This window comes from Numida meleagris, chromosome 1 (genome assembly GCF_002078875.1).
Source record: "Numida meleagris isolate 19003 breed g44 Domestic line chromosome 1, NumMel1.0, whole genome shotgun sequence".
Taxonomy (NCBI): domain Eukaryota; kingdom Metazoa; phylum Chordata; class Aves; order Galliformes; family Numididae; genus Numida; species Numida meleagris.
This window is the reverse complement of record NC_034409.1, coordinates 180,539,657-180,563,343: the sequence shown is the minus strand read 5'-3', so window position 1 is coordinate 180,563,343 and position 23,687 is coordinate 180,539,657. Positions and strand designations below refer to the sequence as shown.

At 41.7% G+C, this 23,687-nt stretch overlaps 1 protein-coding gene and 1 long non-coding RNA gene across 2 annotated transcripts; one reads left to right on the top strand and one right to left on the bottom strand.

Moving 5' to 3' along the window:
* TMEM123 (transmembrane protein 123) lies at positions 218–17,832 on the bottom strand. The gene is made up of 6 exons (XM_021380930.1): positions 17,665–17,832; positions 12,973–13,044; positions 10,735–10,788; positions 6,120–6,305; positions 4,627–4,780; positions 218–2,162 (listed from the first exon to the last, which is right to left on the bottom strand). The coding sequence occupies exons 1-6, from the start codon at positions 17,744–17,746 to the stop codon at positions 2,138–2,140; spliced, it is 573 nt and encodes a 190-aa protein (XP_021236605.1). The 5' UTR covers positions 17,747–17,832; the 3' UTR covers positions 218–2,137.
* LOC110389897 lies at positions 18,214–20,534 on the top strand. Its single transcript, XR_002433436.1, has 3 exons — positions 18,214–18,875; positions 19,094–19,140; positions 20,037–20,534. It is a non-coding gene; the product is annotated as an uncharacterized LOC110389897 (long non-coding RNA).

Below are 23,687 nucleotides of genomic sequence, written 5' to 3'. Positions count from 1 at the left end.
TATAAATGAAGCCTATCTTAGTTAAAGAACAACTAAAATACGGCACCCACACCTAAGTATACTATATATGATTGAGCTGGGCAAAAGTGTCGTGGTTCTGGTATTCCATCACTGAAAAGTACATAGAGTGAACACTTATTGAATTGTTATGACTGTGGAGATGGTTGAAGAACTTAAGAGCATTTAATAAAATAAAAATCCAACTGAAACTGATACATTAACTCCAAAGAATTAACTTCCTTTATTAATCTGCACAACAGAGGAGAGGCAATCCCAATAATGGGGTTGCACATCACAATTCTCTTAATTTCTACAAAGTAAAGAACTGCAATGCTATGTAACAATCAAGTTAAAAAAAATAAAAATTCACCAAACAAGGCAATTAATTAAGAAAAAAAGAAATAACCATACACACAATAAAACAAAACTAGAAAAATTACTTCAAGTTGCCTCTCCTCCCTATCTCAGCCTCAATATAATACAACACAGTCATACAAACCCTATTTCAAGTGTGTGGCTGGTGTTTCTTTAGGTCATTATTTGCTGGACTTATTTGTGCCTCAGACAAAGCTTTATTACTCTATATGAAAAAGGAAAAGAAAATTCACCCACTCACTTTAATATTGTAGCAAAGCACAGGTGTAAGAATAAACAAAATAATCAATCTGTGCCAGAGCCGTAGTTCTGCTCCCCTGATGTTCTACCCCTGACCACTGACAGAGCTGCGAGCAGGCCCTTCGTGGCCTTCCCCAGGTGCCAGCACCTCCCTCCTGTGCACTGCCTGATGGGGCAGTGCCACCACTCCAACCCTGACTCCCAGAAAGAGGTCTACAAATGGAGCCTCAACAGGTCCAAACAATTTCTTGGTGCTATAGAGAAGCATTTCCTGGTTCTCATTCTGCTTTTCCCTAAACCAGTGTAAATCACGTGTCTGTCTGCTGAAGGCAGCAAGTTTACCTCAGTGTAAATGCAAAAGTGATATGGAAGCAGTGTCAGCCATCCTGCCCAGGAACGGTGTACTTGGACCTTAACCCTACAGCTTTCTAGGAGATGCCCTGTTGCCTCCAGCAGAATTTTGTCCAGGCAAATACCTATAAAAATCCAGATTATATTCATCTAGAATGCTATCCTACAGAATTTCAGCTTCTCTGTATAACTTTCAATGCCTATCAAATGCTGCTGAAATGTCGCATGCAGCTTCCTCATAATAAAAAAAAAAAAACACACAAAGCCAAACACAAGTAAAGTGATTACCACATTCGACTTAAAATATAATTTCAGCAATAATTTTCATGTTTATGGTGGGAACAATTTTGACTTCATCTTCAGAAGAACACTAGGACGTAGTATAAAAAAGCAGCTATGGATTGCATAGTCTGTTCTATATTTTTAATAAGGACCCATTTAGAAAAAGGGGTTGTGGATGGATATCTCCAGTCTGTCCGTGGTTCCTGCAGCTAGTTTCATCGTGCAGCCTATTAAGGAAAGTCTCTACAGGTCACTGGTGAGCTAATGACTGAAGTTTACGGCACTTCTTATCATCTGTACATTTAGCAAGTATTTTGCCCCTTTACTATCCTAATAAAAATTAAGTGAATTGTTCAAGCCCACAGATTTCTAAATTAAAGTTCACATCAAACTTCAAAATAAATACAATTTAATACAGAACATTTGAAAAAAAAAAAACTTGACTTGCAAAAACTTATGCTTGGTCTCAAAAGTAGTCTATCCTATTTAACCTACAATACCCATTATGGCACATGCTGGATTTATGGAGACATGTGAGAAACAGTTGAACTTAGAATATAATGATGTGGCCTACTGTTTAGCAATTACGTGTTTTAGAGCCTTGTGTATCTAGCTTCAAACAACTTAATATGTGGCTTCTTTAAATTTGGTTACAAATATTGGAAAAAGAAAATTATCTCTCAAAAAAAGTGCCAAGTTCCTCTTGTTCTTATCAAAACTAAAGCAAAAAAAAAAAATCAATCAGGACACTTATGAGAGTCTCATAATTTTGCAGATCACACCTACAAACAGCCTAAGTGACTGCAATCGTGAAAAGAACGTTTTCCAGAAGCAAGTTAAAACAGCTGTGACAGGATGGGTTTCCGCTACTGTCTTCCTTGAAGTCTCTTTAAATGATGGCATCATGTTCATCACTGTAACAGAAACACAGTAATTAACGTTCTGCAGTACAATCATCAGTCAGTATAAGAAACAGCCACCTAGTTGCTGCTAAGGTTATTTTGTGAAAGGCCATCTTGCTGAGAAAGGCCAAGTACATGTTAGCCTGGAAGCTGCAGCCCTCTCTGAGCCTGGGGATATCACGTCAGTTAAAAGAAGCTGCTTCAGCCGAGATGGATGATACTGGATAGGAAAGCAACCTAGTTTTAAGAATTCCCAGTGCTTAAACTAAGCCTGGGACAAGGAAGCAAGCTTGGAAGAAAATTGAGTAAATCTGGGTATAAATGGCAAATAAGTTCGGCAAGTCAACAGTAAGGTAAAAAGCAATTCATTTTCCTTAATCACTATATGCCAGTACCATCACTATATGCCAATCAAAATGTTAGCATTCATTACAAGAAGGTAAGATAGATACACTATGAAATCAGGATTGTAAACGTGCTTTGCTCTCAGAAGCCATTGCTTCTGAGGAGAGAGGAAAGGAGCAGCTCAACAAAGACAAACCGTGCCCAAGACAAGACGGCCCCCCAAACTTATTTCAGAAAGGAGAGAGATGGGTTGTCTGGAAGAGGCTGTTGACATACCCTTCATTTTGTCCACCTGGGAAAACACCTAGAGAAAATGTTTAAGAGTGTGGTTTTCTACTTGCAATCTGCACGCTGTCTGAAGCTCACAGACAACTTCTGAAGGATCTCAAAAAGATAACCAAGAAAATAAAGCTTACTGTCAGCAGGTTTGTAACTGCTGCATAGGACCTATACTCCACAGTATGCTGCAGCTCACAGAAGGCTCAAAGTCACCGGTGTACACAAAACAAAAAAGTGACTGGAGGTGGGAGTCAACCTATACCTTCTTGCATGTACTTTTCTATGGAACACTCTTAGCTGCCCTCAGTGGCTGAATACAAACATATGTGGGCAGGCTGATTCATCGAGCAGATTTTTAGTGTCTACATTAAGGCAGTAGAAATGATATAACTAGTTTAAATGCAGATGTCTATATTCTGTTAAATTAATTCTACCTCATTTCACAAACTTTTGAAGAGTACTTGAACATTCAGTGCATACAGGTTTATGCAACAAAATAGCACCAAATAAATAGTTAAAAATCAACCAGCTGCCCTGTTCATTTTGCAAAGTGGGACAAAAGTTTGACTTCATATTGGCAACAATCTAATAGCGTGCTTAAAAAATGTGAATAATGACTCTTGCCAGTTGCATGCTTTCTGTGAATACAAATGAATTGTTTCAATTGTAGTGGCTTAGGAAAGTGGAATATGACATGTCTGGCTTTGAAAGCGGCCCTTCAAACTAGACTTGGAGGTATGCAAGAGGTGATATGAAAGAGAGATGGTAAAAGAGTTCCAATAAAACATCATCTAAATAATAGGAACAAGGGGCTGAGGGTAAAGAGTGAACAGACAAATGTATCTAGGAAAAAGTGTCAGAGGAATGAGATGCCTAACAAACATACTGAACATCTCACAAACATTGTCGTAAACAATTGGCGCATAAAGGGAACAGAAGATAGCAGAAACATCTACAGCGCTAGCAAATTAGTATGAAAGAATGCATACATGCATAATGCAGCAATCAGGAGGACTAACGCGATGGAAATAGCGTTACAAAAAAGGTAGAAGGAAAATAGAGTGCTCACCCAGATCAGAAGATTTTGGGCTTGCAGGGAAAGGCTCCCACCAAAGAGGGACCTCCAGGAAGAGACCCATCCTCAGGGGCAGTCAGCCCTTAAATGAGGCCTAAGAGGGGTGGAGCCTGGCTCCACCCCTTCTGGTTGCACAGGTGAATTGCCTTCACCTGTGCTCCCAGGGCTGACTGGGTCTTTCCTCCAGGTGCTCAATCAGTGGTTCAGGCCATGACTCAGCAGTTCCCATACACATACGTAAGAAATACTTCTGGCATCAGGCTTCATTTAAGCAAGTACCAGCCACAAAAAAACCCAGTACGTATCTATCACACAGAGCAGAGCAAAGGTCTCAGAGGCACCCCAGCTGCGGAACAATTCTTTTATAAAGCTGTTGTACAGGAGGAACTGTCATCTCTGAGACTCAGTCACAGCTGGTATGCATGGAGGTGGAAGAGATGAGTCTTGAAATGGCGTATGGTGAGGGAAGGAAAACTGAACAAACCGGAAAATGAAGAAAGAACACAAGTAAAAACCACAGTGACTTAATTTGAAATAGCTGACAGACAAGGGTCCCTTAAAAAATAATAATTATATACTAGATCACAGGAAAAAAAAAGACACAGAAGAGGGCCAGCCATAAGAGTAATGAGGAGAAGCGAAAGGGATGAAAAGAAAGTATCACAGTTAAATCTCTTTAATAATATTATTGTAATGTAAATTTATTTGAGTTTATTCTCCTTGTTCCCCTCGAGAAAGTCACATAAATTGACCAGGGATAACGCTTCTGGAACTTACATGGTTCTGTACTGAATGCCTCTCCTGGAGTGGTACGTTTTGCACCCAATGTAGAGAATAACTAGGACACAAAGTGTCAGCACAATGCCACCTACAAAACTGCCCACGTCAAATCTGGAGGCTTTGGCTATGACAGTCTCAGATTTGGATGTGGCTGAAAGAAGAAAACAAAAGGCATTTTTTACAAGATTTGTTTCAAGGGACTCCTTTGTGTCCTGCCCTCCCCAGATGACTCACACGTCATCTAAAGACAATTAGACAAATTTTACATAGATCAACTGGCAAGATAGCAGCCAAGCACATTGAAACATTTTTTAAAGTTCCACATTGTGGTGATGTGGGAGCAGCTGATCCATCTGCTTGCTCCCTCTGAAAGACTGTGATTGCCACTTCTCCTTTCCACCTTCCTCTTTCTCTCGTTTTCCCCCTGCTCTCTCCTTCTTCCACAGTTGCTGCCCTTCTTACACCAGGTCTCGTGTTCTTCAGATCCTCCAGTTTAACTCACTAAGCTTGGCCTGAAATTACTCAGCAGAAAATGAAGCTGCTTTGACTCAGATGAACACAGTGGGTCAGCATACAGAGGGTCCAGCAACCACCAAGTGAGCCAGGACAGTTAAGTGATGGGAGTAAAGTACTTTTGGTGGTGATTAGTTGCTGGTTGCTCTAGTGTATGTCTCATGGACATCCACCCTCTATCTGCTGGTAAAAGCAGCTAGACCAAGCTCAGCTCTGCAGCCCAACACAAGCGTCCCCCAAAGATCAAATACTGACATAGATAAATATTGACGTTAGATAAAACCTAGTAGTTTCCACGTAAAAACTGATGTCATCTGCCACAAGATGACCCAGTTTGTGCCTGTTTGTACTTGCCACAAGGGGAGTTACATGGCTAACTGAAAGTTCTGCTGCAAGGAAAAACTGAATTCTACAGTTATTGTTTTTGTACTCAAGAGTACTGTCAAACTGTCTCTGACAACTTTTACATGAAGTGCAAACCATCTACGGTCATATTCTATTCTCCATTAGGAATAAAATTAATTACATTGCTACAAATGGGGCAAACAGAGCTCAGTCTCACTACCAAGCCAGCCACTTTTAAAGCCACAAGGCAGCTGTGAGGGAGGAAGTAGTAAAGATGTGTTCACATAAACTGTAGAAGAGAGAATGGAAAAAGTACTGAAGTTGTACTCAAAAGCCTACTGCCAAGTCTTTTAATGAACAGGCTTTCTCCTAACATCATTGATCTCCTTGCTGGTGGCTGCCAGTCCACACTACTTGCATTTGCATTTTTTTCTTAAATATTTCAGGTCACTCAGGTGAACTGAAGCTTTATTAAGTATGCAGAGTGCTCAGAAGAACATTACTGCAGCCAACTAAAAAACTTGCTCTTGCTTTTCAGCATGCAAATATATTCCCTTTACTACACTAATGTAAAACTAGACTAGCATCTAGAATTGTACAACACGTGTCAACACATGGAAGTGTGAACCCACCTGTAACAGATGTGAAAGAAATTTTAGAAGTGGTCACTGTAACATTAACTTGTGATGATGTGACTGATGAAGCTGTAGTTGATCTTGTCTGGTTGGTTCCAGTGGGCTGAGGAGTCACAGTGGCACATGCAGTGGTGTTGGTGGGATGGCTGGTACTGGTGGGATGGCTGGTACTGGTGGGCGTACCTGGGAAATTTTTCATTTGACATCACTCAGAAAAACAGATAAAAATAATTGACTGCAAGCTCATTGACTAACATAACATTTGTTATACCCACACAGAATAACAACGAAAAAAAATAATTGCATGGATACCTACTAGGTTTGCACACAAACTCTTCCCCTGCTCACTTCCTTTGGAAAGACCTAACTCCCATTTCTAGGGCTCAAGGTCAGGAGCAGCTTTAAGGAAAGGCTGTAGATAAAACCTGGATCATACCCTGTAATTTTTAAACGTATCAGGTCTTTTGGTAACACTACCCAAGTCCACAGAATCACTCTTGACTCAGAATATTTAAAAAAAAATTCTGAACCAACAGTAGATTTCCAGCTTTTCAGGTAACTACACTTTTCAGATAAGAACAGATTTTACATGAAAACACCCCACCCCCAAATTTTAATAATGAGTTAATCTTTAATTTACTTTTGAATGACAGAGCAATTTTATTTAGGTTGTGTGCATTTTAAACTTCTAAGTGTTAAACTCAAGAGTAAAAATGTTTTCCACACATGGTGAAAATTCAGCTAAATGAAGTCTGCCATCTTATACCATTTATTTTGTAGTAGACTACTGTTGAGGTTAAAGCAGAAGACTAGAATGATGTTTCACAAGTTTGGTTGATATCTAACATCTTTAACTTTTATTCTGCTTTTCCCTACCACTTCCTCTTTCCTCCTCACTTAAAGCAGCAACGAACTGTTCAGAATAAAAGTACCATGAGACAAAATGCAAGAGTAACACTAGAGGAGATTGATATTTATAGCAAAATACTAATAGCTTCAATAGAAGGCAGCCAGCTGGAATAATCATAAGAAAATTACTTATTTTTTTAAGGAACTAATGGGAAACATGAGCCTCTTATGCAACTGAAACCTCTCTAAACAGATAATACGAGGCAAACAGCTTTTACAAATGAGATAATCTTATGGTGAAAAAGGTCCCTTTGCACTGCCTACTGCTCTGTTATTTCTATAGCTTCATACAATCTGGATTCATTTTTAGACACAATAAAAACTTTTCATTATGCGGATTCAAATGTCCAATTATACTTGTGTTTTCTTGAAAATGTCTAAAACTTAGAACACTTGCATAAAAGATAGTTTCATCTCAATTCCACTGTTGTTTTTGCACAACAGAAATGCTTCCAAAGAACGTTCTTCCTGTAAATGTGGTCTAAAATGCAGGCAGCCCCACACAGAACGTTGTCCTTGCTAAGACTTCGGTTTCCCCGCTTCCAGTACAGACATGGATGCCAAAAACATAAAAAAAAAACAAACACTGAGACAATGTAAGCGTTCAGAAAGGGAAGGCCTACAATGTAGCCACATTTCTGAGTCATTTAACATTAAAACTACTGAAACAGCCCAATACCCTCCCCCTCAGTAAATATGATTTATCTTCCTCTTTGATGTTATCCTTGTACTTTGCTCTAGGTGACATCGTGAAGTGAACGTTCACTGGATGGGACAGATGGAAGACCACACTTAACTGTGCTTACCTTGTTACAATTAGGAAATTCAGTTCCTCTATGAAGCATGTGTAAGACACATCAGATAAAGTTCAGGGCACGTTTTAATACTGGCAGGCAAACTCCCCACATATACAACCATTCATAAATATCAAATAGTTCCTCACTGTAGCAAATAAAAGTCTATATGGAAAGCATCTACAGTCGTGAGATGAAATCACACCCAGCAACTATATTCTTTACATAAAAAGATACCGACTGGAAGAAAAGACAAATCTGAATACAATTGCCAACCAATCACAGGTGGCTTTTTTTGTTTGTTGGGATTTTTAAAATTTATTATATTTTTATTATTTTGCTGTGTTTTTTGAACCACCATTGCTGAGTGTCAAACTGGTTCACGTTTCTGAGCAATACAGTGGCTGATGTAGGGTATAATCTAATAATGATACACCTGGACCCAAAGATGGTATTTACTCTGTGTTACTAAATTACCCTTAAGAAAACACGAATCAGCAAAAAAAAAAAAAAAAATAAAAATAAAAAAAATCCAAGCAGCTATCATGAAGAATATCAGCAAATTTGCACACTGCTTTCTCCCCATCACTATCTTATAAAGAAGGAAAAAAAGCAGCACTAATAAGATTACAGCACTTGGTAATATGACAAATATTAAAAGTAAAATCTGGTTACTCTTCTACAGACTTCTCTTTTGTGATGTATTTAGTGCCAGTCATTTCAGAACATCAGTGGGAGGTTTTCAGAGGCATGTGGGAAATTTGGGAAGTTGACATGAATTGGGCAACAATCTGTTCTTCTTTGTCTTTGAAAAATCTTACTCATACTATTTTACCAACAGAGTTAAGATGAAAGAACATTTGCTAGGAACATCTGCCCTTTTATCTTTTATTTCCCTAATTACTTTTCCCCAAAAGACCAGCTGCGCTTCACTGAAAATCACGCTAAACAAACCCAGACTGCGTGAGTTCATTTTTCTACGTACAAAGGACGCATGCCGGTAGCACAGTTCAGGTTTATGACAATTTTTAAGAGACAGTTATCTTCTTTTGTAAACTACCTTAGCTATCTTATATCCGTTCAAGCTACATATACAGTGTAATGATAATTCTTAGCACCATGCAATAGTCTCTGTGTAACTAACCCCTCAAACTGCGTAAGCACTGTGCTAGTATACAAAGTAATTATTACGGAATGTTCTTCATTAAATAAAAACTCTCCTTTTCACAGAAAATGATCTTCCTGCAGAATGAGATTTTCATACTTGCCATGAAAAGCAGAGACTAAGCAAAATTAACTAGCTACATAAATCCGATAGTCTTTAATCTGAAGAGATTATCAAAATGGATGTGGACGATCTTTTAACATCTATGGAATTTCTATCAGTGAAAAGAAAAGGACAAAAAAAATGAAGGATGTGAACTGTAAACTGGCTGAAGCAAGGCAGGTATCTTTTAGGTTGGTAGTGTAAGGGTTCAGGCTGCTTTTACAGTAGAACTCAGACCTCTGCAAGAAGCCCATAGTCAGGGCTGGAGCACAGGGTGGATTAAACACCTGTGTTTTTCAGTGGCTTTGCGCATGAGGAAGACCTTAAGGCAACAAGGGGATTACCAGCATCTCTCCACTTTCTGACTAAGGCATGCCTAAACTGGAATATACTGCAGGCAATGGAATGAGAAACTGCACCACTTCCTTGCTATACAAAGGTCTTCGCAAGGTTTTTTTTTCCTCCACTGATGAGTGTTTGATTCTTAATGGAACTGCAAGCAAATCAGGGTAGCTCAGGTTATCTGCACATGGCAGAGTGAGAGTTGTACTGGAAATGCAGTGACTTACCTGGGACTTAGATCAGCATAAAATTCCACAAACACACACAGTATCTTAGGGTAGGCACAACATTTCTGCCAAGCTTTCACGGGGCTTTTGGCACAAAGAGGACCCAATTCATGCGTAGAACCTGTTTTTCTTCTCTTGAAAAAAACCTTTCATCTGTGCATCACAGACTGAATGACTGCATGACAGTAATTCTTACCCAGCCTTTGCTGATGTGGTTAAATACGCCTGCACAAGCTCTTCCAGAAAATCATTTTCTTAAAATTTTCCTTTTTTTCTTTTTTAAAAAAAATGATAATCTCACATCAACATAGACAAAGGTTGGAAAGCTGCAAATCCAAGTGGATAACCTGCCGGTCTGTGTCTCAGCTCGAAAATCTGCTTTCAAACTCTACCAGCTGATGTGATAAAGATGTTTCTTCTTTCAACAAAGATGCATTTTGTAAACATATTACTTGTGTTGGAGCATCACAACTGCAACAGTAGTGCCTTGGGAAATCATTTTTACCTACAGTTTTTTGTTGCAAAGGTGTGAAGGTAAGATACTGCAACAATGCAAAAATAACCATGACAGACTGTCCCAGATCTGCTGCTCATGTCTCACTTGAACTGCAATGTTTTGTGCTATGAAGTCAAGAACGACTAGTTTCTATTGTGTAAGGTGCCATGAGCTTTACCTAAAAGAAACAGTCTTCTTCTTGAAACTCAAGCCCCAGTGCTTTCATTATACTCTGCATCTATTTACTGTGAAATATGATTAAACAGACATGCACTGTTGACACAACAACATATTCAGCTGTATTCCATGAGAACAAAAGAGAGAAAGAATGAACATTAAAGACGACCCACTTCTTTCGAATTATTTCCTGAAGTTTTATTTTTTGATTCTTTTTCTTCTATGGCACTCTATGGCATTTCTTAGCATTATTTTACATTGCCTCTCGATCTCCTAAAATGATAAAGCCTTTCTCCAATAACCACTTCTCATGGATATTTCTTTAGAATTCAGTATGGTTTGGGGGTAGTTTTAGAATTAGCTTCTAAGTTCATAATAACAGGCAGATGAACATACGTACCTGCTGCAGATTGTGTGGACGGCACAGCAGAAAAATTGGATGATGTGCTATTTTCTTCAAGGAAAAAAGAAAACAAGAAAAGAAATACTCATTTTCACTTTAACTTGCTATAAAGTACCAACAGCAAAACACTCCATGTTTGCATGCTCCAAGTGGGAAGAGAGCAGGGAGCTCTCAACCCACATGGTTTTATCCTTCTGCAAAATGCTTACAAACTTCAGTGGAGCAAGAACATAGCTACACTTTATGCAAAGCAGTGCTCAAATGCTCTGCATCTGAACTATCTGAATCTCCTTCTCTTTGCTCTCTTCCGTTATGTGCTAATCCAGCTATTGCATCAACCACGTTGTCACTGACTCTTAACCTACTCGGGCATTATGTTTTTTACAGTTTTTATTTCTCCATTTCAGATCCATTTCCTGTCTCTCAATCTTTACTTTCATTTTGCAGCACCTCAATTACACACTGGGCTCATTTCAGTAACATTTCATAGTTGTGACAAGTAGGGATGGACTGATACCCTGTGAAGCAGCTTTAAGTTGGCTCATGCTGTCTCTACACAATAAGGCTCCTGTGAACACACCTATTTCCAAAGACTTTTAAAATATAAACTCTCTTTCAGTGTTCATATTTCTGTCCTTCCCTCCTTTCTTTCCCCTCTAATTTTCCAGTCTTCTTTTTTCTTTTTTCCTTTCCTACTCATGCTACATTTGTTTCTCAGTGTCCTCACTGCTGTAACCCTCTTCAACATTTCTTAAAGGCCAACAGCCTTTTCTGCCTAGCAATGATCTCCTGGGTTGCTCTGAAACTCCCACTCCTGTAACAGCCACTACCCACACATACCTCCCTCTAGTTCTATGCTGTTGCCCATGCCCACTCCATGATAATTCTTTTCTCTGAAGCCATGGGTCTCTTACAGCACCCTCCCACATTGCTAGTATTATGAACCTCACAGGAGCTCTACTGCTTTTCATCATGGCTGGAAAACGAAGTGCATAACACCAGAGACAACAAGAATAGCAGTACCAAGCAGCAGGCATATCTCCTTTGGAGGGATCTCTCGCTCTAAACACTGAAATAGTCTACTCCAGGACAGTTTTGTCAACCCTCCTTGCAATTGCACAGGTTATAAACAAGCTCAGATGTAAGAAGAAATGCAACATTTGCACAATTGCCAAAAAGAGGGGGAGGGAAGGGGAAGAATTTTTTTAAGTATAATTATAACAAGCTCCAATGTTAAGTACTAAACCCACAACTTTTATACTGATACCTGGGATATTAAGTTACAGATGTAACTCAATTTGAGAAATGGTCAATGATTCCGCAATTACAAATGCATTCCTCCTTGGATATGTTGCTTTTTATATCAGTATAAGCCACAGATATGCCTGGGGCTAAACCTTTCTCACACTGGCCCAGTGCTGTAGCTGCACAGCTTTGGGTTTTCCTCAGGTTCTGAGTTCTTGTTTCTGCAACCTTGGGAACACATCTAGATGCAGACTGCATGCTTATACAGGTGAAAGGAAGCCACGCACACTGCTTGGAATTTGAGTCACTGATGCAATCAGCACAATGACAAAGTGAGTCAATGAGCAGAGCATTGGCTATTCATCCCACTTCTTGGCACGGAAAACGAGATGAGCAAGGGAATGCAGAGTAAAAGTGACTCAGGGAAAATCCCTTCTGCATGGGTGGCTTAAACCCCATGCATTGCTTAAAGTGTGCACCTTAATGCAGTCAAAATGAGATCACACTGAAACTAACACGTGCTTTAGCAACAAGCTCAAGCACAGGGGATCTGGAATCCATTTTGATATTAAGAATACTGAAATGAACAAGTGCCTTGCCTTTTTCTCAGCAGCACTGAAATCAACAGCCTGGCAGGCTTTCTACTTGGTTTTCTTTTTAACTGTAAATTGATGTTGGCAGGTATTTCTAGTTCTACACATAAAGCTTTCTCATTTTGTTCCACCTCTCTGGCGAGGAGTAACATCCTGTTGCTCCAGGGTACCTAAGGGCACGAGAACTGATTTGGTTTATGTTGTTCATCAGTTTCTCTTAAATATCTTTAGTTGTCAGGAAGTCAATGTGACAATCAGAGTACCTCCATCCTGCCCTACAGCTGTTCATGAATCAGTAAAAGCTAAACCATTACCAGGCAGTTTAAGGCATGCAGTAATATGCATTAGTTTTCTCAGTGCTATTGAAACACAGAAAAAGAAGTGCCAGGAGTATTACCTTGCACCGCAGAGTGTGGAGTCGCATTAGAGGTTGTGTTGGTGATGCTCATCTCTGCAAAGGCATTTCCAACTTAAAAAAAAGTATATAAGAAAAAGATAGTTTAGTTTGGGTGTTTTAGTTTCATGAAGAGAAAAAAAAAAAAAAACAACAGACTGTATAGCAGCTGCCCCTTTGAGCATCTATACGACTAAGGTACCATGGGCAGGAATTGGGTAACGATGCTATACAAGCACAGTACCACAACAGCCTGCTCTCAGCACATCACAAATGACAACAGTCACACTACCCAACCATCACATGAACTGGACCTCCTTCCCAAACCCTGTTTTATCTTCCCCATCGACACCAAGTTCTCTTCTTCTTCCTTGAGATGAAAGGAGACTGAGAGAAGTAAGAGGTAGAAGTCAGGCATATTCCTTCGGTAATTACATATGATCCATGTCATCTATGGCAGAAGTGAGAGAACGTCTCATGTAAATCTTTTCCTGTAAGGCCTTTGCAGGCAGAGCAGCGCTTGCTCCGTTCCTACATGGATATCATACTGTTAAGACTATTAGAGGCCTGATGAGTCTGTCCTCAGGCCTAGGCCTGCACAGCAGCAGTAAGACGTAAACACAAACCACGCAGAATGCAACGCTTGGCACTCACACATCTGCAAGACGATCAGTCGTGGATCCTACCTTTGTCCAGCAGTGTTTAGTTCTGATCACTTATGACAATGTTCTGTTACAGTAAAGCAAGTAACCTGAACTAAATGTCTCAGAAATTAGGCATTTCTCAGTAGTTACAAGAAAGATCTCAGACTGGTAAAGCTTGTAAGTACAAATGAGAACATGCAATGCCCTTCCGTGCTCAGACAGCAGAATGAGCTCCCAGAAGGACGACATGGAAGTTAGAGAGGATCGAGATCTCATCCAGCTTCAAAGATACACTTATTATTATGTTTTTTAAACCAAAACTGCTAAGTTCCTTAATTTGGTTCACAAGCAATTGCTCCAGCAGACAAAGACATCCTAATGAGGCGTATTGTATAAGCGTATGCCATGTTGGAATGTGTGACAGTGAATAGGACAGGTGACAAAGAGAATCTGAAACTACCACCATTTCCAAACTGCTCCCTGTTCTCAAACAGTGGTTTTGGTATCCAAAATGGGTACATCACTCACTGGGGAGACCAGAAGGCTTTAGCCAGGGAAACTGGAAGAAGAACGTCCTGGGTCACATCAAAGGGAGAAGCATCACACCCTTCTGTGTAGCCATGGCAGCGAGGAAGCTCTGTGCATGAGCAGAGATATGGCTCTTGAGGCCACAGGATGAACTGAAATGTTGGGGTGTGAAATCTTGGGTGGAGAAAATCTGCTGATGCTTGCTGACACTGTGATTCAGAGGAGAAAAAAGATCTTTGTGTTCACTCTTCACAATGAAACAGAACTGAACCAAGGAAATGCCTGATTCCAACAACGCACCAAAGCTCCAGATACCAGAAAAGGACAGAGAAAGGGGACAAAGCAGCCTTTTCATCAGACAGCTCCATGCCTGCCTCTCGTGAAGGTCAAGCAGACGTGCAGCTACAAACACCAGTGCCTGCAGGGGGCTGGGGTGCACTGCAGGCAGGCATGCTTCCTGTCAGATGCCACAGCACAGCTGGTTGCAGCAAGCACTTTCAGGGCCTTTCTGTGGATTTGGTGGTCTGACGCGTAGAAGTCATAAGCCTGAGACAGTTTGGATACACAAACTTCCAGAAGGACATAATCAATCCAGATCTTCCAGCTTTATGGCTGGAAGGCAGCTTCCAGGAGTGGTGTTCAGACACAGAGATAGATGTGACTGCTGAAAATAAACAGGATGCAATTCTAAAACAACATAATTTTGCTGTATCCTGTAAAAACCAATACAGTGGGTAAGTCCCATAAGCCCGTAACGTTAGAAATACGCAGTCTCCAACTGAGGCACGCACCAAACTGCTGCTCCCTTCAGGTGGACCCACGCACCAATGGTGGCAAGACTCAGGCAGTTCCCAGCGTGAGATGGGGTGGGCTGCTCACTCCCACACTCACAGAGAAGATAGGCACATCTCTGAGCATTTGCAGGCTTTGTACCTAGGCTTAACTAAACCCGGTGCTGCAGAAAGATGCTGGAATAGGACTCATGTTTTCTTCTAAGCACAGCTTCACACATTCATTTTGCAGACATTTCAAAAGTCATCTAAATCGTGCCTGGGAACCTTCTCTTTTCAAGTTTGATGCAAAGCAGGTAAGGAGGTAGGTTTATCTCCAAGCCGTTCTGCTCCTGTTAGTTTAAATATAACAAGAACAAAGAAGGAAAGCACTGACAGTGCACAGCTTGTTGTGAAGATCCGTGCTGGCACAGCAGCCTCTGATCAATCCAAACATGTACAAGTCACAGTGCCGGAGTGGTTACAGCAGCAACAGGAACACCACTGCCACCCCCAGCATGCTCCTTCTTCCAGTGGGAAGAGATGAAACTCAAATTCTGGAGATTAAAACATGAACTACCCATTAGCCCTAAATCCATTGCAACAGGCAATATTGACAAACTGCAAATCCCAAGGCTTGCTATCCAGAAGCTCCGTATTTCTTCTTCCCTTGACTCAACAAGGGATTTTGATACCTATTTTTGAAGTGGCCTTGAGCTAACAGAAGGTTGTTGCATGAGCCTGGTGCAGAGATCAGGCAGGATTATCTGTGCAGCAATTTGGACAGGTTGCCATGCCTCAGAATTGTGAAATCCATCTCGCAGTCTTGCAAAAGAAACCATTACGCAGATGCTTATGAAAACAGTAGGGATCAAAGTAACTCATCCTCAGCCTCAGTCAGTTTGAGACTGAAACACAACTACACCTTTTGCTGCCACCCAAGGATTTAAGTGAAGTACAGAGATGTACTGGATCCAAAACACCACACTCGTTGTCAGGCCTGGAGGCATTGCTTCTGATTTTTCCCAGTCTCACGAGCAGCTCTTTGCAGGTGGGCTTGCACGAGGTGCTGCAGCTGTCATCTAAATGAGTAGGATGGGGTGGGCTGCCTTGTGGCAGCATCGTCTCCTTGCTCTCTAAGATCACAGAATGGTTTGGGTTGGAAGGGACCTTAAAGATCACCCAGCCCCAACCCCCTGCCATGGGCTGGCTGCCCCCCACCAGCTCAGGCTGCTCAGGGCCCCATCCAGCCTGGCCTTGAGCACCTCCAGGGATGGGGCACCACAGCTCTCTGGGCAGCCTGTGCCAGGGCCTCACTACCCCCTGAGTAAATAATTTCTTCCTAACACCTATCCTAAAGCTCCCCTTTTACTTTAAGCCATTTCCCCTTGTCCTATCGCTATTAGACCATTTAAAAGTCAATTCCCTCCTGCTTGTAAGTACCACATGTGAACTTGGAAGATGTCATGGAACCAGCTGGATTTTATAGAACAGTAGGAAGGATTTTTGTAAACCATAATATTTTGGTAAATATTTCTTCCACTGACCTGACACACAGAAACAAACTCTAACAGAGGAGAAGAACAGCATTACACGGAAATAACCAGTTAACAGGAGTGAGGGCAAACCCGCCGCCACTTTCACATTTTGTAATCCACACTGTTTGTTGGGTTTCACACTTTCTTGTGCAGCGCTCCTAGTGAAGCCTGGTAACTGCTGCTGAAACCAACACAAAGTTCAGTTTCTGAGTAAGTGGAGGCCGACACAAATGCAGCTGTGTTCTAGTCATGCATATCCAAACATACTGAAACACGGAGACTTCTGCGGGGCTCCCTGTCCCACCCTACAGCAGGTACCTCTGTAGGTGCACTGAAGTGAGCCTGAAAAGGGCATGGTTTTTGCGAGCGGGTTATCACAGAGCCTACACAACCAACAATGGAAGGAGTACAGCTGAGTGCCCCACTTCGGTGAGCCGGGCCCAGCTCCAGGACCAGCACTGCCATGCACAGCCACAGCACACACATGGGCAGAACCGCGCAGCCAAAGGCAGCCGAGGCCCACCTGGACCAGGGGAGGCAGCAGTTGGGCATGGCATAGGGATGCCAGCATCCCAACAGGGTGGTACTTGGCATTATAAATAAATTAAAAAAAAAAAAAGGAAACTTTTTTATTTTTAGTGAAGTAACATTCAAGTTCATTTTGGTACCTATTTTTTTTGCACGTGTACTTTGGAAAGCAGCGATGCACGACATGGGGCATTTCAGCCATTGAAAGGGCAGCACTGGCAGCTCAGAATTCTGCATCTCTGCTTTTATCTGAGCGTACTTTGTTTATCGCCTGAACGTGGTCCTCTGCCACACGAACCAGGTTCGACACAGCGAGCAGCGACCCGACTCAGCCACTAAACGGATCTCCTGCCGCAGCGCAGGGCAACGCGACACAGCGCACCGCCCGTCCCGACAGAGAAGCTGGAAGGCAGCGGGACCCGCTGGCCGCCAGGACAGCGCCTGAGGAAGGACAGCACAGCCCTCACAGCTCGGTTCGTCACACACCGCCAATACAGAACGCAGCGACGCGAGCCGCGCGGCGGGAACCAAACCGAGCCCACCCCAGGACGCGGCACTCAACTTCCCGGCCGAGGGCCCGCCGCCGCCCCGAGCCGCAGCCCCGCAGCCCACAGCGCTCTCCGCGCCGCAGACACGGCCACGGGCATCGTCCCCGCGGCCCGCCCGTCCCCCGCGGCCGCTACTCACGGGGGCCGAGGCTGAGCAGCAGCAGCAGCAGCAGCGTGACCGCCCGCAGCGCGCAGGCAGCACCGGGAAAGAAGAGCCGCATGGCCTCGGACACAGCAGCACGGCGCCGGGACGGACGCGGCACGCCGGGCGCTGCTTGTCCGCGCGGGGCGGGGCGGCGGGGCGGACCCGAGGGGCGGCCATGGCGGCACAGCCCGCCCGGAGCGGCTCGGCGCAGGCCTCGGGGGTGGGGCTGAAGAGATTCTTCAGCCTTTGCTCGTGCCTCGTGCCGTCAGAAAGCTGAGTTCAGGCTGCGGAGGGATGCTGAAGTTTCCTTATGTGCTTGGATAAACTTTCATTAACTGTGAAATCATCTACGAGGGCCATAGAAAACAGTCAAAGGGGATGACCGTTTTCAATCTTTTCAGTTTTCTTGTGTAATTCTAACTTAAAATTGGTGTTAGACGCTAAAGGGAGAGTTAGATTAGACGTCCGGGAAACTTTTCACTCAGAGGGAGATGAGGCACTGGCACAGGCTGCTCAGAGATGTGTGGGTGCCCCATCCCTGGAGGTGCTTAAGGCCAGGTGGGATGGGGCCCTGGGCAGCTTCAGCTGGTGGGGAGCAGCCAGCCCATGGCACGGGGTTGGGGCTGTGTGGTCTGTAAGATCCCTTCCAACCCAAACCATTCTATGGTTCCATTTTAAAACAGCTAGAAAGGATGGAAAAATAACTGCATGTGCTGCTACAGACTGCAGTCTAATAAGGAAAATTCTTTTAATATGGGTCTTCGTCAAAGTCACAGTTGGATGTTTGACACAATACCTCCACATCCACGGTAGCACAGAGATATTTGCATGCCAAGCACAGCATTTATGGCACAGGGGAAGGGCCTGGCCTGATAGCAGGCGCAGCTGTGAAGTTTAAGTACTGCTCAAGACCTGGATCACCTCCTACGTGACTCTACTCCACACATTTGCTCTTTAAGTCTCATAGAGCAGTGAACTAAAATTTGGAATAAAGGTTTTGCATTTGGTGGAAATAAGTAACATGTGTTATACCTACAGGGTTTTCTTATGCCTCTGTTCTTTGCTTCCTATCCAGTTCTCCTGAGTAAGGTACATGAAGACCAACGTGCACCTTTTTCCTGTGAATTTTCTGAGACGATCTTCTGAAGCTTTTCTTTATGATGACAGTAGGAATAATATCTGGAGCTAGCCTAACTCCAGTAAAGGTAAAATATGTCTGCTATTAAGTATAAGGGCTTCTAGTTATAAGAGCACAGCTTGCAGTGAGAGAGTTTTTTTATTGAGATAAGTATTTAGAGGATAAAGTATTAATTATGCAAACCCTTCAGCTCTTGCACAGCTCTGGCACGCATCAGGCTTAGAACAGACTGGAAACAATTTTGGGGCTAGACTAATTAACATTGCTCAACTTGTATATCTGCAGGAGAAGAGCAGTCGAACTATGCAGGGCAAGGAAGTCGTGGGAGATAGGTACGTAACAGTAGTAGAAGTGATGAGTTAGCAGGAACTGAGATGTGTTGAAAATCAGTACAGGCTCTTTACTGTGTAGATACAGAGGTGGTGAAAAATTTGGTGTTTATTGTTTTGGCATGATGTCATTCCACTTGGCACTCATAGCCCTGCGGGATGTGAATTTTGGACAATTATACCTGGGGGTGGAAGGGAGTTGTTCATATGCTGAGAAGAAGGAAACGTGCTGGGAAAATCTAGTGGAAGTTACCATCTCCTTCAGGTACAAGGTCTAATTAATGATTCCCCATCAAGATTCCCAAATAAAAATAGGATTGATGAGGGTTCTCTTTTTCTCTTCCTAATCTTGCATGTGGTATTCTTTGTCAGGGAGCAGCAACAATGGGGCTCCCCCTGGAGCAGATGACTGTGCCAGGGGTGGCAGTGGCACAGGCAGGAGCTCGATGACCAGGGTGTAGTCCCAGGGTGTGAGCAGTGGGGTGGTAGTTACAGGGTGCTCAGCCAACAGTCTCAGACATGGTGATGAGCCTGATCCAGGGTGTCCAGCTGGGAACGGCAGGAGACAGCTCGGGAACAAGGCTATGACATAAGCCCAAGGTCAGTGCAGGGGATGGGGCAGAACACAATGCTGCTCCCATTGTCAGTCACTTAAGGGGAGGCCTGAGCTGAAACAGAGCTCTGGATGAATGAGCAGAGGGCATGTGGATGGAAGTCCCAGGGTTTTTTTGCTATCAGTTCAGGCTCATTAGCACACTCATGGCCCTGACATTCAGGCAGGTAATTTCATTGTTGTTCCACAGAAGTTCACTTCCATAGACTGTCATCTCTCTTTATCACCTGTCTTCCTTTCTCAAGATATCTGAGTAATATTATTAGTGCACTTTTCTCTTATGCAGCAGTTTCTCCACAAAGATCAAAGTACCAAATGGAAATCAAGAGCAATGGACTCCTTATTTTGACTTCAGTTTATAGTGAAAGCTCACAGATACTTTGGTAATGAGTGGGAGGGATTTTCAGGTAGGTAACTTCTTGCTGTTGTACTGTGACAAAAACGGGGTTGCTGGCTAAGTGCAGTTGTGATTTTTACACTTTACAGAGGTGATGCCACAACTGTTTGTAACAGCATAGAAGAGGAAACAGTGTTGAAAAATGTGGACTCAGTATTTACTCAGTGAAAGTTTTAACTGCTATGGTTTTCCAACGTCTCATCAATGAGACTGTCATCTCTCCCCGTTGGCTTTCTTTATCAGCTGTCTTCCTTTCTCACAGTGCTTGAGTAATGTTAACTTAGGTTACACCCAGAACAGAAATTCCCAGCCTGTACTTAGTTTGATGTCTGCTGTGTTTAGATCCATCTTGTAAAAATTTTTATTACCCACCCCAAAGGTCTTATTCTAAACATAATAGACGACTTGTTGCTTTATGAGTCCTGTTGCTTTTATATTCTGAGATGTCAGAGTTAAAGCAACATTGCTAACTCAGTAAAGTGCTTCTGTTCAGGAAAATACAGGAATGTACAACTTATTTTGCTGAAATACTGGCAAGAGTAACTTTAATTCATGCTTCTTAGTGTTGCGGATTTAACACTTAGGCTCTGTAGAAACCTGCCCTTAAGTGAGATGAGAACCAGTGCTGACCAAACTGTCAATCTGTTTAGTCAGTGTTAACCAATCTGCATTCTTTTTTTCAGTGAGAGGAAAAAAAAAAAGTGAGATAAAACCTCAGTTCTCCTTAAGCTGAACTAGAAAATTTCTGATGACATCTGAGTCAATGCTTTCATGAAAACATTAGAAATTAGTCAAAGTTCCTTTTTGCTGAATGGATTTCATAATTTTGGAAAGTCTTGTAAGTCATGGTTTCCTCTTCACATGGCTGAAAGATCTATGTGGAATTTCTTTCTCTTCTCCGAAGTAGACTCATTTACACTACATTACCCTGTAGAAAAAAATGGGAAGGGTAGGGAATCTGACACTTTTGATCATACTAAGGTATGATCAAAATGGACAAAATGGACAAAAAAAGTTCCATGTAAATGCTTTACGGTATGGAATAAAAACATCAGGAAGTGTTGTTTTTATTATCAGTAGGATGGGATCAATTGTATTTCATGTTATCTGGATTCAATCCAGGATGACTTTCATGAATATCACTGGAGACTTTCTGGATTTACACTGATGTGATTCAGAGATTAATTTGTCTGTCTCCATTTTGTTCAGATGGTTTCTATTTGGTACTCTCATGAAATATAACTGTTTCCTTCTCTCACTGTAGGCTAATCTCATGATACATATACCACTAGAGTAGGCTTATGCTTGTAGATAACCCTTAAAAAATGTATTTCTAATTCTGGCATCTGGGAAGTTGGCTGTAGACTCTCACGGAATGAACTGTTTTCTGGTATTTGGCAAGGGGCTAGTATTTTCAAATGTTTTTCCTTCTAATTCCTGTAAGTGGAATTTTGGGCCAGAGTATTTTTGTGTTAAATATTAAGGGAATCCATCATGCCTTTGGAAGGAATATGTGAAAGACATGTATGTAAATAAAGGATCCCACAAAACAACATTTTAAAACCACATTAATTTGATACAATTTCAGCAGATGTTAAGAGAAATATTTTACTAAAAGATGGACTGTAGCCAGGAAGCATGTAGTCAAATGGAGTGACTCTGTTAACAATAGATGTCCATTGCTAGAAGTACCCTATTTTTCCCATGGATCTGTTGGTTTGCCTTTGTATTATTACAGCATCGTGAGATAAAAAGGGCCTGAACCCTTGTTGTGGTCTCTGTGGGTCTTGTGTGAATGCTTCTGTTGCAAGAATATTTCACTCTTTTTGCAGTGGGGCTGGGGCTCCTTAGCACCGTGATGTGCCTGCTTGTGCTTAGCAATTCATTTTTGGCTGCTTTGGTCACGTTCATGAAGGAGGAGGACACTAGCGCTCTCCTTGTTTCCATCACACGTTAATACAGGCCTGTTATGAACATGGTGTTGTTATGTTAATTTTTATGAAATGAATGTTCCAGGAAGATAAATACAATCACCATGTAAAACTGAACAAGTGAAGAGATCCTGGTTTCAGAGACGATAACCTGATCTCATAGCAAACGTGCTATGACATTCACCAAGTAGAAATCTCAAGATTAAAAATGAAATAGAAAATAGTTTGAAATAGAGACAGAAGGAATATGCAGAACACACTTCAATAAAAGTTAGGCTTTTAAAAATATTTCTGTATATGTTATATTCTACAAAGCAATGCTTTTTTTCCACAGCAGAATAGTTTGCTGATCATGGCAAAGATTTCTAGCTTTTCTTGTTTTGAGCAGTCACATTTTTAAAAGTTGAAGAAATAGTGAATAATAAAACTTCAAGATAAATAGTAATAAAGCAAAGGCTTTTATAATGTTTAATAAAAAGAAGTGAGGCAAGTAGCTTTCACTGATGTCAGAGTCCGAAGGAGCTGGCTACCTGCAAATGGGTGTGCTGGGCTGGTGAGCTGGCCACGGTTTGCTTTGGGGTGCTCTTTGTTAATACGGTGAAGTCTCCCTGCTGCTGCTTCTGGTCTCTTTTTGCACTCATCCTAGTGACATAAATCTTGATCCCAAACTAATTAGGTCCAGACTTCTTGTTATCTCAAGCTTGCTGTTAACTGTAGCATGCATCATCTTACAAGTTGGCACGCCCTTCTAATTAAAGTGTGAAAAGAAAAAGTATTTCATAGTACAGTTTTGAAACATAACTCATATTTATCTTGATAGATCCTTTTATAAAAATATTCTTACGTTGAACACATATTTTTTCTTGACTCTTTGAGTAACATGAGAATGTCATTCTTGGCTTTGCAAAACATTACTTTTGTGTACTTCCTTTATAAGCATTGGCATTTCTGGGAGAGGTCTGGCTCAAAAATCAGAACAGAGGGAGTGGAAACAAGGGCACGGGTTTTAAATTGCCAATTAGTTTAAGGCTCTGGTTCTCATCTAGACAGTATTCTAATTCTGTACATTAGTTTCATTATCTGATTAGCAGATTCACTCGGTCAAAATATAACAAAAAAGAATGATAGAAAGGCGGTAAATGGGATTCCATTCCATAGGAATTAAAAGAGCACTATGCTGTCTTTCATGGCAAAGCTGACCCCAGAGGCATTTGAATCTCTTACATTGCTTATGAACATTGGTAAAACAAAGATTCTACCATGATTTTGAGATGTTACTAGGGTATCATTATGACATCAGGACTGTATTATTATTATTGACTTAGCCTTACAGTTTTCTGAGAAAGTGAGTCTTTAAAAAAAAAAACCCACAAAACAAACTACATTATGAAATGTTGGGAAAAATCTTTAGTAAAAGTCTGCCCTGGAACTGAATGCAGTACATGACAATATTTCAATCAGTAAGTTCAGAATATCAATCACATGCATCTTCATGCGAATCTGTAAGGAATTCCATAGGTAATGGATAATTTCAAGGGACAATGATAAGAGAATGAACTGCATTTCTTTAATGGCCTCAGATGAAGATTACCAGAGACTGCACAGAACA